This window comes from Eumetopias jubatus, unplaced genomic scaffold (assembly GCF_037043125.1).
Source record: "Eumetopias jubatus isolate StellerSeaLion01/CBP00866 unplaced genomic scaffold, mEumJub1_p1.0 scaffold_1, whole genome shotgun sequence".
Classification (NCBI taxonomy): domain Eukaryota; kingdom Metazoa; phylum Chordata; class Mammalia; order Carnivora; family Otariidae; genus Eumetopias; species Eumetopias jubatus.
Window position 1 is genome coordinate 6,610,487 of NW_028274807.1, and position 11,873 is coordinate 6,622,359.

The window sequence follows — 11,873 nt, forward strand, 5'->3', positions numbered from 1 at the left end:
ACTCTTGTGTTCACAGCTACATCCCCAGCACCTAGGACACCTGACACGGGGGAGGCAAACTGCTCACTATTATTGATTTCACCCTCTCAGTTTCCCTCGGAACCCTGCCTATCACCAGCAGTTCTGCCTTAGATTAGGCTCGGGATTCTCCTCTCTAGAAATCCTCAATCACCCTGCACCATCAACCAGCCTGCATGAGTGCATGATTTTCCAAAATGGGGCACGTGAACCCCAGTGTGAAGTGGTGGTGAGGATACTTGTGTGAGTGTATACGAAGATCCTGAGGGATCTTGAGGAATTTTTAAAATGCTGTTTCCACGTGGTTATCCAACAGTCTGGATCATCTAGCATAGATTCTGACTTTTGATCAAACGCTGCCTAGTTTTAGTGCCTGTGTTGGGTGACTTATCCGTCTGCCTGCCTTTGTACATTATATGAAAGGAATCACACTATGTATTCTTTTGGATTTGGCATCTTGCTTTCAACATTGTGTTTGCGAGATTCACCCACACCGCTCTGTGTAATTGTAGATAGCTCTTTGTCATGGCTGATAGTCTTCCACTCACTCATCCACTCTCCTGTTGATGGGCATTTAGGTTACTGCTGGCTGGGCCTATGAAAATAGGTCAGCTATGAATATTCTACTTCATATCTTCTGGTGAACAGATGTAGGCAATTTTGTTGGGTATATTTCTAGGAATGAATTACTGAGCCATAGAGTACTTGCTTACCTTTAAACGATACTGCCAGGTGGTTTTCCTATTGAGTTCCAGTTTTCACATGCTTATGTTGGCCAATTAAAAAAAATGTCTGGTCCAAAGCAAACATCGTAGGCCACCAGTTTGTCACCTCTGGACTACTGCATCTTTAATTCTCATGGGAGAAAGTTCTTTATAAGGTAACTTCAGATCTCAGCCCGTCATTCCCTTATTAGGACCTTGCAATGTCTTCTTGGATAACGGCCAAACCCCTTAGCCTGGCATAAAATGCCTTCTGCAGGTTGCCTTTCTCTTTCTGCCTCTTTTCTCTAAATGTCACTGTCCATTCTCCATGTATCCATCACTGCCACTTAGCAGGCCCTGGAGGACTATCACATTCCAGTACGTCTGCATGCCCTGGTCTGCGCTGTCCCCCGGCCTGTGGCTTCCCCCTTTCCCTTGCTAGGACAATGTGGGTGCCTTGTCTTTCCTCTAAACTACCACCCAGAGTCCTTGCCATACATGTCCTGTCTGTTGTCTCTCTACCCCAGGGCCTAACGTAATGCCTGGCACAGGGCAGGTGCTCAGTGTATGTTTGTGCGACAAACTCAGTCATTCTCTGATTTTTTTTTTTTTTTGGTAATGCATATAGGATTGAGGAAATAAAAAGGATAAATTTTAATCTTACCCTGCTCCCAGATGTTCTCCACAGTGCACCACTGGCACCACTTTCTTGTGACTTCTTCCTGAGTTACACAATGAATGTATAACTTTATACTCAATATAGCTATATATTCCGTAGGCACCATGTAGAAAATAAGGCAGAAAACAGAGATGGGGAGGTGCAATTTTAAACCGAAAGGTCAGGACAGGCCTCACTGAGAGGGTGAAATTTGCGCAAAAACCCGAATGAGGAAGAAAAGCCACACTGGTCTGAGGCAGAGGGAACAGCAGGCGCCAAGGCCCTGAGAAGCAGGGGTGCCAGGCCAGGTTGAGAACGGGAGGGGGAAACAGAAGGAGCAGCGACGAAAATCATTGAACTGGGCCAAATTGCAGGGGGCTTTATAAGCCATTCTAGGACTTCGACTTCCATGAATCTGAGAAGGGAAGACGCTAGTTACTGAGATCAGGAGGTGCAACATCTGACTAGGGGTTTTCGAAATTCACTTCCTCAGTAAAGAGCTGCCTCATCTTTCTTTGGTGTAGCTGTTACATTATGCGAAGGTTCCATAGTTTATCCGGGCCTCTCAAATGAGGGACATTTGATCTGTTTCCTATCTTTTGGACGCAAAGTACTCCAACGTTTCCTTCTTTCCACGAATCCCAGCTGACAATTTTTATTAAAAACGTGTAGGCCCACACAATTCGTCCTTTTAGACGTAATTTTCTTCCTCATTAAAGAAACTGGGTAACATGCGATCTCACTGGTTCCGGGGTTCCCAGCTCACCGCCCCCCAACCTGATGCCCTTTTTCCACTTTAAGAAGGTGCTTAGGCGAGCCAAAAAGGGCTGGAGCGGGTGGGCGTGCTTCCCGCTTCACTTCAGCGCAGGAGGGATCGGCCGGCCCAGGGGTCTGGGAGAGGACACGTCCTGGGGGCGGTGGGGACCCCGACCCCTCAAGAAACAGAAGATTCAAAGGAGCGACCCAGAGCAACCAAGCAGCAGAAACCGGCCGCGGGACAGCCGCGAGCCTAGGGACGTCGCAAAGATCCGCGCCTGCGCAGCAGCACCCGGCGCGGAGCCCGCGCGCTAGCTTTCCTTCCCACGACCTCCCCTCTGGCGCCTGCGCACTAGGACCTGCTTCCCGAGGGCCTGCGAAGCCGCGGCCCATCGATAGCCTTTCTTGCCGCCCGAGGAGGGAGAAATTGGCTCGTACTTGAATCCATTGTCTCTCCCTTTATAGTTTACTAGACTAACTATGTGTCCCATAGCAACTCGCTCTAGAAAGGAGGAACTCAGTCTCCGAGTATCTCTGCGCGCTGGGGGTGCCCAGGTAACCAGGGAGGTTGTGGGTGGGGTCACCCGGCGATCACGTGGCGGGACCCCGCCAATCGGCGCGCAGACCGCACTTTGCGGCTCGGCTTCAAACAAACTACCGTGAGGTGAGAGCGGCCTCTGGGGCCCCGCCCCCCTCGCCTGGGTCTGGGGCCCCGCGAGACGGCGGGCGGGGGTGGGGGCGCCGGGAGCGGGGGCGGGGCGCAGTGGTCGAGTGACGGCCCGCCTCACCTATTCCGGGCGCGGGCCGCGGCGCGGTGGGCCCCACAGCCAATGGGCGGGGGCGGGGGGCGGGGGGCGGCCCGGCCGGCGGGGAGGGGGAGCCCGCGGGCGGGGGACGCGGGGGGAGGAGGGGGCGGGCTCCCAATCCGGTTCCATCCGGTTCTCCCACCGCCCCCGCGGCGGGTCGCAGCAGCTCGGGCGGCGGGAGGAGCGGTAGCGGCCAGGCAGCCCAGCTTCGCGAAGGGTCTCGGCGCGCCGCGGCCCGCAGGCACCCGGCACGCGCCCGCCCCGCCGCCACGATGCCCAAGAGGAAGGTGAGCGGCGGCCGCCGCCCGCATGCGCTCCCTCCGCCGTCCGGGTCGCCACGGCCGCCCCCGCGAGGCCCCAGGCCCGCCGCGTCCACGGCGGCGCAGGGCCCGACAAGCGCGCCGGGACCCGCAGCGGGCGGGCGGGCTGTGCTCGCGCGGCGGCCCGGGCGCGGCGTTCTGGAACGTTCGGCGGCCGAGGAGCCGGGTGGGAGATTCGAACGCGGCGGCGGGAAGCCGCTGACGTCACGCGGCCGGGCATTGTTCTCGCGGGCGGGCGCGGGGCGCGCGGGCACTTTTGTTTGCGGGCTGCGCCCACTCGCGCGTGTGCTTCCTTCCGCAGGTCAGCTCCGCCGAGGGGGCGTCGAAGGAGGAGGTGAGAGCCCGCGCCTCTGCCCGGGGGGGGGGGGGTCCCGTTGGCGCTTCACCCCTCACTCCTTGCTCTTCTTCCCTTTCTCCCCTAAAGCCCAAGAGGAGGTCGGCGAGGTTGTCAGCTGTAAGTAGAGCGAGCCCCGTAACCGTTTCTTTGCCGTGGGGTCGTGCCCAGTGAAGACACTCAGTGCTGCCTTTTCTTTCTAGAAACCTGCTCCTGCAAAAGTGGAAACGAAGCCAAAAAAGGCGGCAGGAAAGGTAGGCTCCAAACTTAGGAGACCGCGGTGTCTGGGAACTGCTGCAGCGCTGCTTGACGCGTGACTTGTTCCTAATAGCAAGCCATCCCCAGCGACGCTGAGGTCCTGTGACATTGTTAGTGACTAAGATCGTGACTCCGAAAGTCTCAGTCCGATGTCATGCTTGCCTGAAACGTGGAAGTTGTCTCCTGTTTTCCTTCTTAAATTTTATTTCGTAACGATAGCAGTGACCGACTTTTGTTTTTTGGCCTGGGTAAAAAAAAAGATAATGGATATGGTTCTGCTGGTTTTTTGCGGGAATGGAACGTGTCACGTTCATGGTGCCGCAGAATTTGAAAGACTTAAGACGACTGAAAATACCCCTAAGTCTAGCTGACGAAGGAAATCCATTCTTGCGCTGTGTGCGTCACGGCTAGTGCTGGCGGGTCGGTTGTATGCTTGTGCTTGCTCCTCTTGACCGTAACCTCAAAGCCGCGGTTGAGCCCTCGTGCGTAGGTGTTTTGCGGATAAAGTTCTCAGTCCTGTGTGCAGGCGAACATCGAGGCTTGTGTTCTCGGAGAACATGATGGTACAGGTATTGTGTTTTGTCCCTATGTGTAAAGGAGCACACTACCTCATTTTACCTTAAGAAACTCTTGAGTTCACCCTAACCGACGTTAGAGTTGTTTCCCTGCAGTAGATTCACGATTGCACTGTTCACATTGAAGGTCTCTGAAATGAAGTTGTTTTGCGTTTATGTAATGTTTGAACACTTAAGCTGGGAAAGCAAAGTATACGTAAATCATCATAACTTTGATTTTGGATGGAGCATTGAAACCGTCCTCTGCAAAGCTGTCACGGTCTTCGGGGGAAATTCGTGGTATGATTAATTTCTGTGCACTTAAAACTTGAGAGTTTGGTGTTAGACCTCTTTCCTGAAAGTGTAGTTGGAAGCTTAGCACTGCATAATCAAGGGTTTTGTTTCCAATTCTTTATTTTAAACTGTACAGAAATGAATGTGGAAGTCTCAAAGTGTTTTTTTAAGTAGAAAATTCTGTTTTTTTAAGTACTCGAAGGTTGTAAGCGTAGTGTGTTAACTTAGTATTTCCCCCAACAAAAGGTAAAACAGTAATTCTCTGTATAAAAAGTTAAGTAAAACAGGAACCTTTCACAAAGGCCAAAAAAATAGCGGATCTTGTTGCATAATGATGGAATGAACTATGTACTATTATTACCCATCTTTGGGTTATTTTTAATAAACCAATTGGCTGAAGTACTATGCCTGTTTTCCTCTTAAATTTTTTTCCTTATTTACCACTTCCTATATTTTGATTTGCCCCCAAAACTTTTTTTAATGAAAATACTCGGATTTTACACTCAGTTGGGTTTGGGGTCAGGTGTAATCAACACATTTCTTTCTCCCACTGAGAGGCCAACAGGTAAGTCTTCTCGTCAGTGTTCCTTGAGGAACAAATTTGTCAACTCAGTGTTGCCAAAGGAAAAATGTGGAGTTGGTGGGCTTTGTTTTACTTGAGTTTCTGTAGTACACCCTTCATAATCGATCCAATTTTAAAGCATTAATGGAAGGTAAATTTTTGATGTATTGATTACAGTGTAGGCACACTTTTCAAAGCATATGTATATCACTGAAGTTATGACTTGTATCATTTTCTTAGAAGTATTTTGGGGATTGAAACATGTATTAGGATAACAGTGATTTTACTTTTTTCATCTGTTGTTCCTGTTATTAAAAGTGGTATTTTGTTTTCACTTCTAAGGATTTACATTTTTATGCTATGCCATAGTGGTTAGAAAATTAATGAGAAATCTAAAGAAATTGGATTATAAAAGAATAACTTAACTACAGAGGTGATTATGACACTTCATGGTACCAGTGTGTGAGGAGTGCTATCCCAAATATGTTTGTTTTCATAATTTATAATTTATTTCTGGGGCACCTGGCTGGCTCAGTCGGTAGAGCATACAACCTTGATCACAGGGCTGTGCATTTGAGCCCCACACTGGACGTAGAGCTCACTAAAACGTAATTACAATTTGTGGTTCATTGTAAAGATGGTGTATTATTAGTAGCTGTCATGTTGTCTTTTATATGGAAGGCCATCATTGGTTCAGAATACATTACACTGGTTTTTTTCTCCCACTCTTAGCACTGAAGTTGTGATACTTAACCTACCTGTCTTTGTGGCTGTTTAACTCAAATACTGGTCAGTACTGACAGGGGTCTTTGATAAAACTTACTGGTGACCTAACTTAATTGCATTATTTACAAGGAATAAATGTTAAATGTTTAAACTTTTCCTTCCCCATTGATGGATGGTATCCAAAAACAGTTTTATATTGCTTAACAGTGGCTTAAATTTTGAACGTCTTTTATCATACTAATCTGTGTGCTTTTCAGATTCTTCCAACATGTAAATGAAAATGATAAACTCAAAATTGATCCTTTTAGCTACTCATTACATGATATCAAGGGATTAGCTGTAGCAGGATAGTCAACCTGACCGTTCAACATGGTGCTGTTTTCAGGTGAATGGTCTTACTGTGAGGGTGAATGTCTTGTCAGAACAGTGATTATTTGACAATTTGATTATTATTACTCAGGCTTAAGAAAACTTTGGGGATGGGTAGGGTTACAGTGGAAAGAGATTTCCTCCAACTATTCTTCCCATCATTGGTTCGGTCGTGTGGAACTTGAGAGAATAGTGGGTGATTGAGTAGGTGGAGGAGGAGTGTAGCTCAGGCTTTAGGTTTACTCACGGTAAGTCTATTGAGGGCTCAGGCTTTAGGTTTACTCACGGTAAGTCTATTGAGGCTTGATAATGCGAGTAATGTTACAGTTTTGGGCACACGTTGTCGTGCTGACTAGTGGGGATGGACTTCCAGGTGTCTTCTCTAAAAGTGGTGTCCGGTCCTTCAGGCTGCTGTGGGGGCTAGCATGAACATGGCAGCTGTTGGGGACACTATAGCAAGTGAGAACACGTAAGTGCCAAGTTCATACTTAAAATATACTCTTAATGTATCCTAGGATAAATCTTCAGACAAAAAAGTGCAAACAAAGGGGAAAAGGGGAGCAAAGGGAAAACAGGCTGAAGTGGCTAACCAAGAAACGAAAGAAGACTTACCTGCAGAAAACGGAGAAACTAAAAATGAGGAGGTCAGAAGTGTTGTGTGTTGTTGATTTGGACTTTGAACAGTAGATAATAAGTTATGTATTTGTATATAGTAGATGAGACAGTCTTTATTCATTAAAATATCAAAGCTTTGTACAGTAACTCCTAAGTGAATACACAGGTGGTTTTTATGAATTAGATCATATTTGAAAATGTATATGTTGATGGCTTCTTTTTTAAATGAGTGAACAAGAAATTTTAATATGCTTAGAATTTCACCAGTACCAGATCCACCATGTATGTTGTACACAGAGCTCATTAATAAAATTACTTGGTGGATTTTTAAATGGATTTAATTTACTAAGTGATGTGATACTCCTTTTTCTTCCACGTAACCTTGGGATTTTGTTTTAAAGAAATATTCTAGGCTCTTTTTTTATTGCCGCCTATAGAAATGTTGTAATCTTGCTTTTATTTCCTGGATATTCAAAAATGTTTTGAATCTATTCCTTATTTGGCACATTTTTCCCATTTCATTTCTGATAAATCCAGTTTTCTTAAAGCTGGCTACTTGTGTTAGGACTAAATAACTTAGATCAAGCAAATAAAAAGACTTGGTGTTCTTAATCTTTATCCTTGAAGAGAAGACACTTGGCTACAGGTTTTGATAAATAATTTTTCTTAAGCCAAGCTTTTTTTTTTTTAATGTTATATTGGTTAAACCTGGAAAGAAACAATTCAGGGTATTTTTAAAACTTTTATATTTATAGATCAAATCTTAAAACAACCAAGTACTTATTTCTAATTTGTGGAGTCTAATCAGAATTTATTTTTAATTGGTAGTTCTAACCACACATCAAATATTATGTGGTGTTAAGATGAGATTACTAATCTGGTTGTAAGGGAAGAATTTGACCTTCTAATACACGTTATCACACTACTCTTGTTATTCATGGTGATTGTGTTCTGGAAGGTTGAATACTGAACAGTTGCATGTGGAGGAAATACAGGGTTAGATTTTTGCGGCACTCTGATCACAACATTTCCATCAACCCATCAAGACATAACCTTATTTTAATGTGTTTCCGTTGAATATATGTTGTTGATACATTAGCATTGAACTCGAGGCCAACGGAAACAGCCCTGTAACTCATGCCTAAATGAAGCTCTCCAACATGTGTATTTTCTCCATAAGGGATACCACAACCTTCTTGCACTTAGTAGACAGTATTAAACTTGTCTAGTCAGCATCAAGAAGCACAAAAAAATGTGAAATGTATGGCACTAAATAAACTGCAGAAAAAGACACTAGTTCAGAACTGAAACAACCACCCCAGCTGGGAATGTACATGTTGAGGAACTAAAAAAAATGCTTTTAAGTCCATGGAAGTGCCGGGAGTATTGATTTTAGGGTTACAAATAAATTTTCGTGAGTAGGCACATGTAAATGTAAATTTTATATTTGTAAAAATATAAAATCTGCATATAGTGAGGATCACCTGTATTTTCAAGACCTAGTAATTTTATGTAAGTGAAACTTACATTGTATTAAATGTTAAAGCTCTCAAAGATCATAACAATGACACAGAAATCTAGTATTTGATTATTACTTTTCCTTTGATTTGCAGAGTCCAGCCTCCGATGAAGCAGGAGAGAAAGAAGCCAAGTCTGATTAATACCATAAACCATGTCTTATCAGTGGTCCCTGTCGCCCTTCTTGTACAATCCAGAGGAATATTTTTATCAACTATTTTGTAAATGCAAGTTTTTTAGTAGCTCTAGAAACATTTTTAAGAAGGAGGGAATCCCACCTCATCCCATTTTTTAAGTGTAAATGCTTTTTTTTAAGAGGTGAAATCATTTGCTGGTTGTTTATTTTTTGGTACAACCAGGAAATAGTGGGATATTGAATGTGGGAGGCTTTGATTGTCTTGGGTGTCAGCTCAACATTCCATAGCTGGGGTAGTTTTTATATCCTATAATACCAAGCATACTAAATGGCAATTTGGAGTCGGTCGTGCATTTACTATGTCTTGAATATTTTAAATTACTTCTATTCCCATGTTGTTTTCGGTAGAATTGTTTCCTAAAGAAAACCACTCCTAGGTCTTGGCTCTCCCGGTCCGAATTCTTGTGCACTCTGTAACATCTTGGTCGTCGTAGTCCGGTTTTCCTAGTAACTCTGTTAATGTGCTGTGCAAGATTGAGAATCTGAGTATGTAGTATATATGATATTAAATTGTGAATTAATGGGACTTAATGTAACAGTGTATCAGCATTTGAAGATCTTGGTACTTGATATACTGTTAAGGAAAATTTGCCTCCAAATTTTAAGCTGGAAGGTCACTGGAATAACTTTTAGAAAAGAATCACAACTACATGTTTTTTTTTAGATTTTTCGGTACGTATGTTAAGAATTGTGTACAAATTGAAACGTCTGTACTGATCCTCAACCAATAAAAAATTAAGAATTTTGTGAAGCACATAAATCAAGTTCTGGCTTAAATTTTATTCAGAGAATTACCACATTTGTTCTTCCAAATGTTTCTTAAAATTTGAAAGTGGAATATTTAATTTTTTGTAACACTTGAACGTGTACAGTGTTCTTTGAAGATGTTTGTGTGCCTAAATTGGTTGCGTAATGAGCAAACAGTCCAGCATCCTCTGAAGCAAACTACATAATTATTTGCTCTTCATATTAAGCTTATAAGTGCTGAATAAGCTAAAACTGCATCTAATGTGGTTTGTGTTCGCATATTTTTGGGATTTTCATACATACTGTACTTCCGTTTTGCCATCGAAATAGTCTTCAGAGGTGGTGGTGGACACCTGCACTGATTTGGCAAATACAAACCCAGGGCCAGAGAAAGCACCAGGCCAAGGTTACCACTGAACAGGGGAAGGCCTTGAAACCCTATAAGCCTCAGTACACTTGACATGTTATTTTGCCCTGGAATGATTCCGGTAGTGGGGGGCAAGAATGCTCTAGAAACAGGAGTCCTGAGGGATCACAACTCTGCAAAGACAACCACAGGAATGGCCAGGGGCCGTTTGAGCATTCATACAGGGGGGAGGGGTGGTAAAATGTGACCCCTTCAGTGAAACCAGGGTGTCAATGCACAGAAGGTGTTGACTTGGGATAAACTGACACTCAAAGGAGGGCTGTGGTAACCCCTAGGGAATGGGAAGGGCCTAGGAGCCATGTTCCCCAGTTCCTGGCGGTTGGTACTCTGTGGAGGGCCTGGAACCATGATAAACAGATTTGTCTCAATTTCTAAGTATAGACAGCCCGGGGTTTTGGATATGTAAATTGAAGCATTGAACTGAAAACCTTGCCCCGGGGTGTATGGATACTTCATACAGTTTTACTGTACCAGAATTTCTCTCGCACCTCTCTATTGGTAACAGCTAAAGGTGGTATCTAGAAACCAATGGGAAGAAAACTAGAAGTTTAACTCTTACCCTGTGTGGCTGTGTTCATCTGTACTACCCAACCCTCAGTAGTACCCCCGAGAAACAATGATCATTGTTTACAGTCACAGGAAGATTTCCTCAATTGTTCTGAACTCATTGCTAATAATAAAGAGATTTACTAGATTTCTAAAAAATAGTGTGACAGGGTTGGTTCTGTTTGTTTTTACTTGTACCTAAAAGAGATGGTTTTCTTTGTGGAAAATTGGAACGAATGTACTTGTAGGTCCTACTTGCCTTGGGCATTATCCTTTTATGAAAAAATGAACCTTCACCTGGATGTTCTCTTCAGCTATCAAAGGAAAACAGTTTTTAAGGAAATAAACCAGTTTGAGGCATATTTTTTAAAATTAATTTTCTAAGTAATCTCTACACCCAACGTGGGGCTCTAACAACCCCGAGATCAAGAGTTGGATACTCGACCGACTGAGCCCACCAGGCACCCCTTGGCATATTTTCTAAGCTCGTTGCCTATAAAAAGTTAATCTCTTTTAAACTAGTTGTTTAAATTTCTAAACTAGTTATAAGAAAAAACTAGTAATGAGAACTGAGAGATAAGAATGCTTGAATGGACATCAGACATCCTCAAAGGACAGGGAAGATAACTTTTTAGTAATGATGCAAACAAATCAGTCTTCAATCTTAACTAGCAAAACCAGTAAATAAGAACCTTTCCCTCCCTTGGCTTGTCAGAGGTTGGGTTTGACCTTCCAAACGGGGACTAATCAGAGGACTAGCAGTCGTAGAACCTGGTGCCTAGTACCAAGACTCATGCTGATCATGGAGGCCCCAGAGAAAACACAGTCTTGTAGCCCTGTTTGGGAAGTGTGTGTGAAAATATTTGTGGGCAGGGGCTCCTGGGTGGTTCAGTAGTTAAGCGTCTGCCTTCGGCTCAGGTCGTGATCCCAGTATCCTGGGATCAAGCCCCACATGGGGCTCCCTGCTCAGCGGGAAGCCTGCTTCTCCCTCTCTCGCTCCCCCTGCTTGTGTTCCCTCTCCCTCTGTCTCTGTCAAATAATAAAGTCTTTAAAAAAATATTTGTTGGCATAAGGACAAGAATTGGGACAGCTGGTACAGGGAGGAGAAATGTGTATGTATGTAGTTGAAGTACAGGAGCAATTTATATTCACTGGGGAAAAAAGCTCAGGAAATGCAGACAAAGCCAAAAAACAACCATAATTCATTTACTACACTGAGCCACCCAGGTGTGCCTAGAAGTAATTATTTTAGATATGTTGGAATTTTCTTCATGTGTGCTTGGGTTTTCTTTATTTGTAAAATGGTTTAGTACTTGCTTAATAATTCATGTGGCTATGCCATAATTTGGCCATTACAGGTGGGGGTTTTTTTCCCCCCTTAGGGATGAATTTACCTATACTCAAAAGCCGTACAGTATACTGAACCCCCATGTACCAGTCAACCAATCCCAACAGCCATCAAACC

General features: G+C 44.2%; 1 protein-coding gene across 3 annotated transcripts; it reads left to right on the plus strand.

Moving 5' to 3' along the window:
* Positions 1 to 2,551: 2,551 nt before the first annotated feature.
* HMGN1 (high mobility group nucleosome binding domain 1) lies at positions 2,552 to 9,452 on the plus strand. 3 transcript variants are annotated; one of them, XM_028095606.2, is made up of 6 exons: positions 2,552 to 2,691; positions 3,564 to 3,596; positions 3,687 to 3,716; positions 3,800 to 3,850; positions 6,875 to 7,003; positions 8,588 to 9,452. In XM_028095606.2, the coding sequence occupies exons 1-6, from the start codon at positions 2,617 to 2,619 to the stop codon at positions 8,633 to 8,635; spliced, it is 366 nt and encodes a 121-aa protein (XP_027951407.2). In that variant the 5' UTR covers positions 2,552 to 2,616; the 3' UTR covers positions 8,636 to 9,452. The 3 variants fall into 3 exon arrangements, 2 of the variants coding, with proteins under 2 accessions (XP_027951407.2, XP_027951408.1); XM_028095607.2 differs by lacking the exon at positions 2,552 to 2,691 and adding an exon at positions 3,059 to 3,229; XR_015768300.1 differs by lacking the exons at positions 2,552 to 2,691; positions 3,564 to 3,596; positions 3,687 to 3,716; positions 3,800 to 3,850; positions 8,588 to 9,452 and adding an exon at positions 3,857 to 6,375 and having other exon boundaries at positions 6,875 to 6,961.
* Positions 9,453 to 11,873: the final 2,421 nt, after the last annotated feature.

Coding starts and splice junctions, on each gene's coding strand:
- HMGN1 (XM_028095606.2), top strand. CDS start 2,617: ATGTGTCCCATAGCAACTCGCTCTAGAAAGGAGGAACTCAGTCTCCGA. Junction 3,717..3,799: donor GGTCGGCGAGGTTGTCAGCT/GTAAGTAGAGCG, acceptor TTTTCTTTCTAG/AAACCTGCTCCTGCAAAAGT. Junction 3,851..6,874: donor CAAAAAAGGCGGCAGGAAAG/GTAGGCTCCAAA, acceptor AATGTATCCTAG/GATAAATCTTCAGACAAAAA.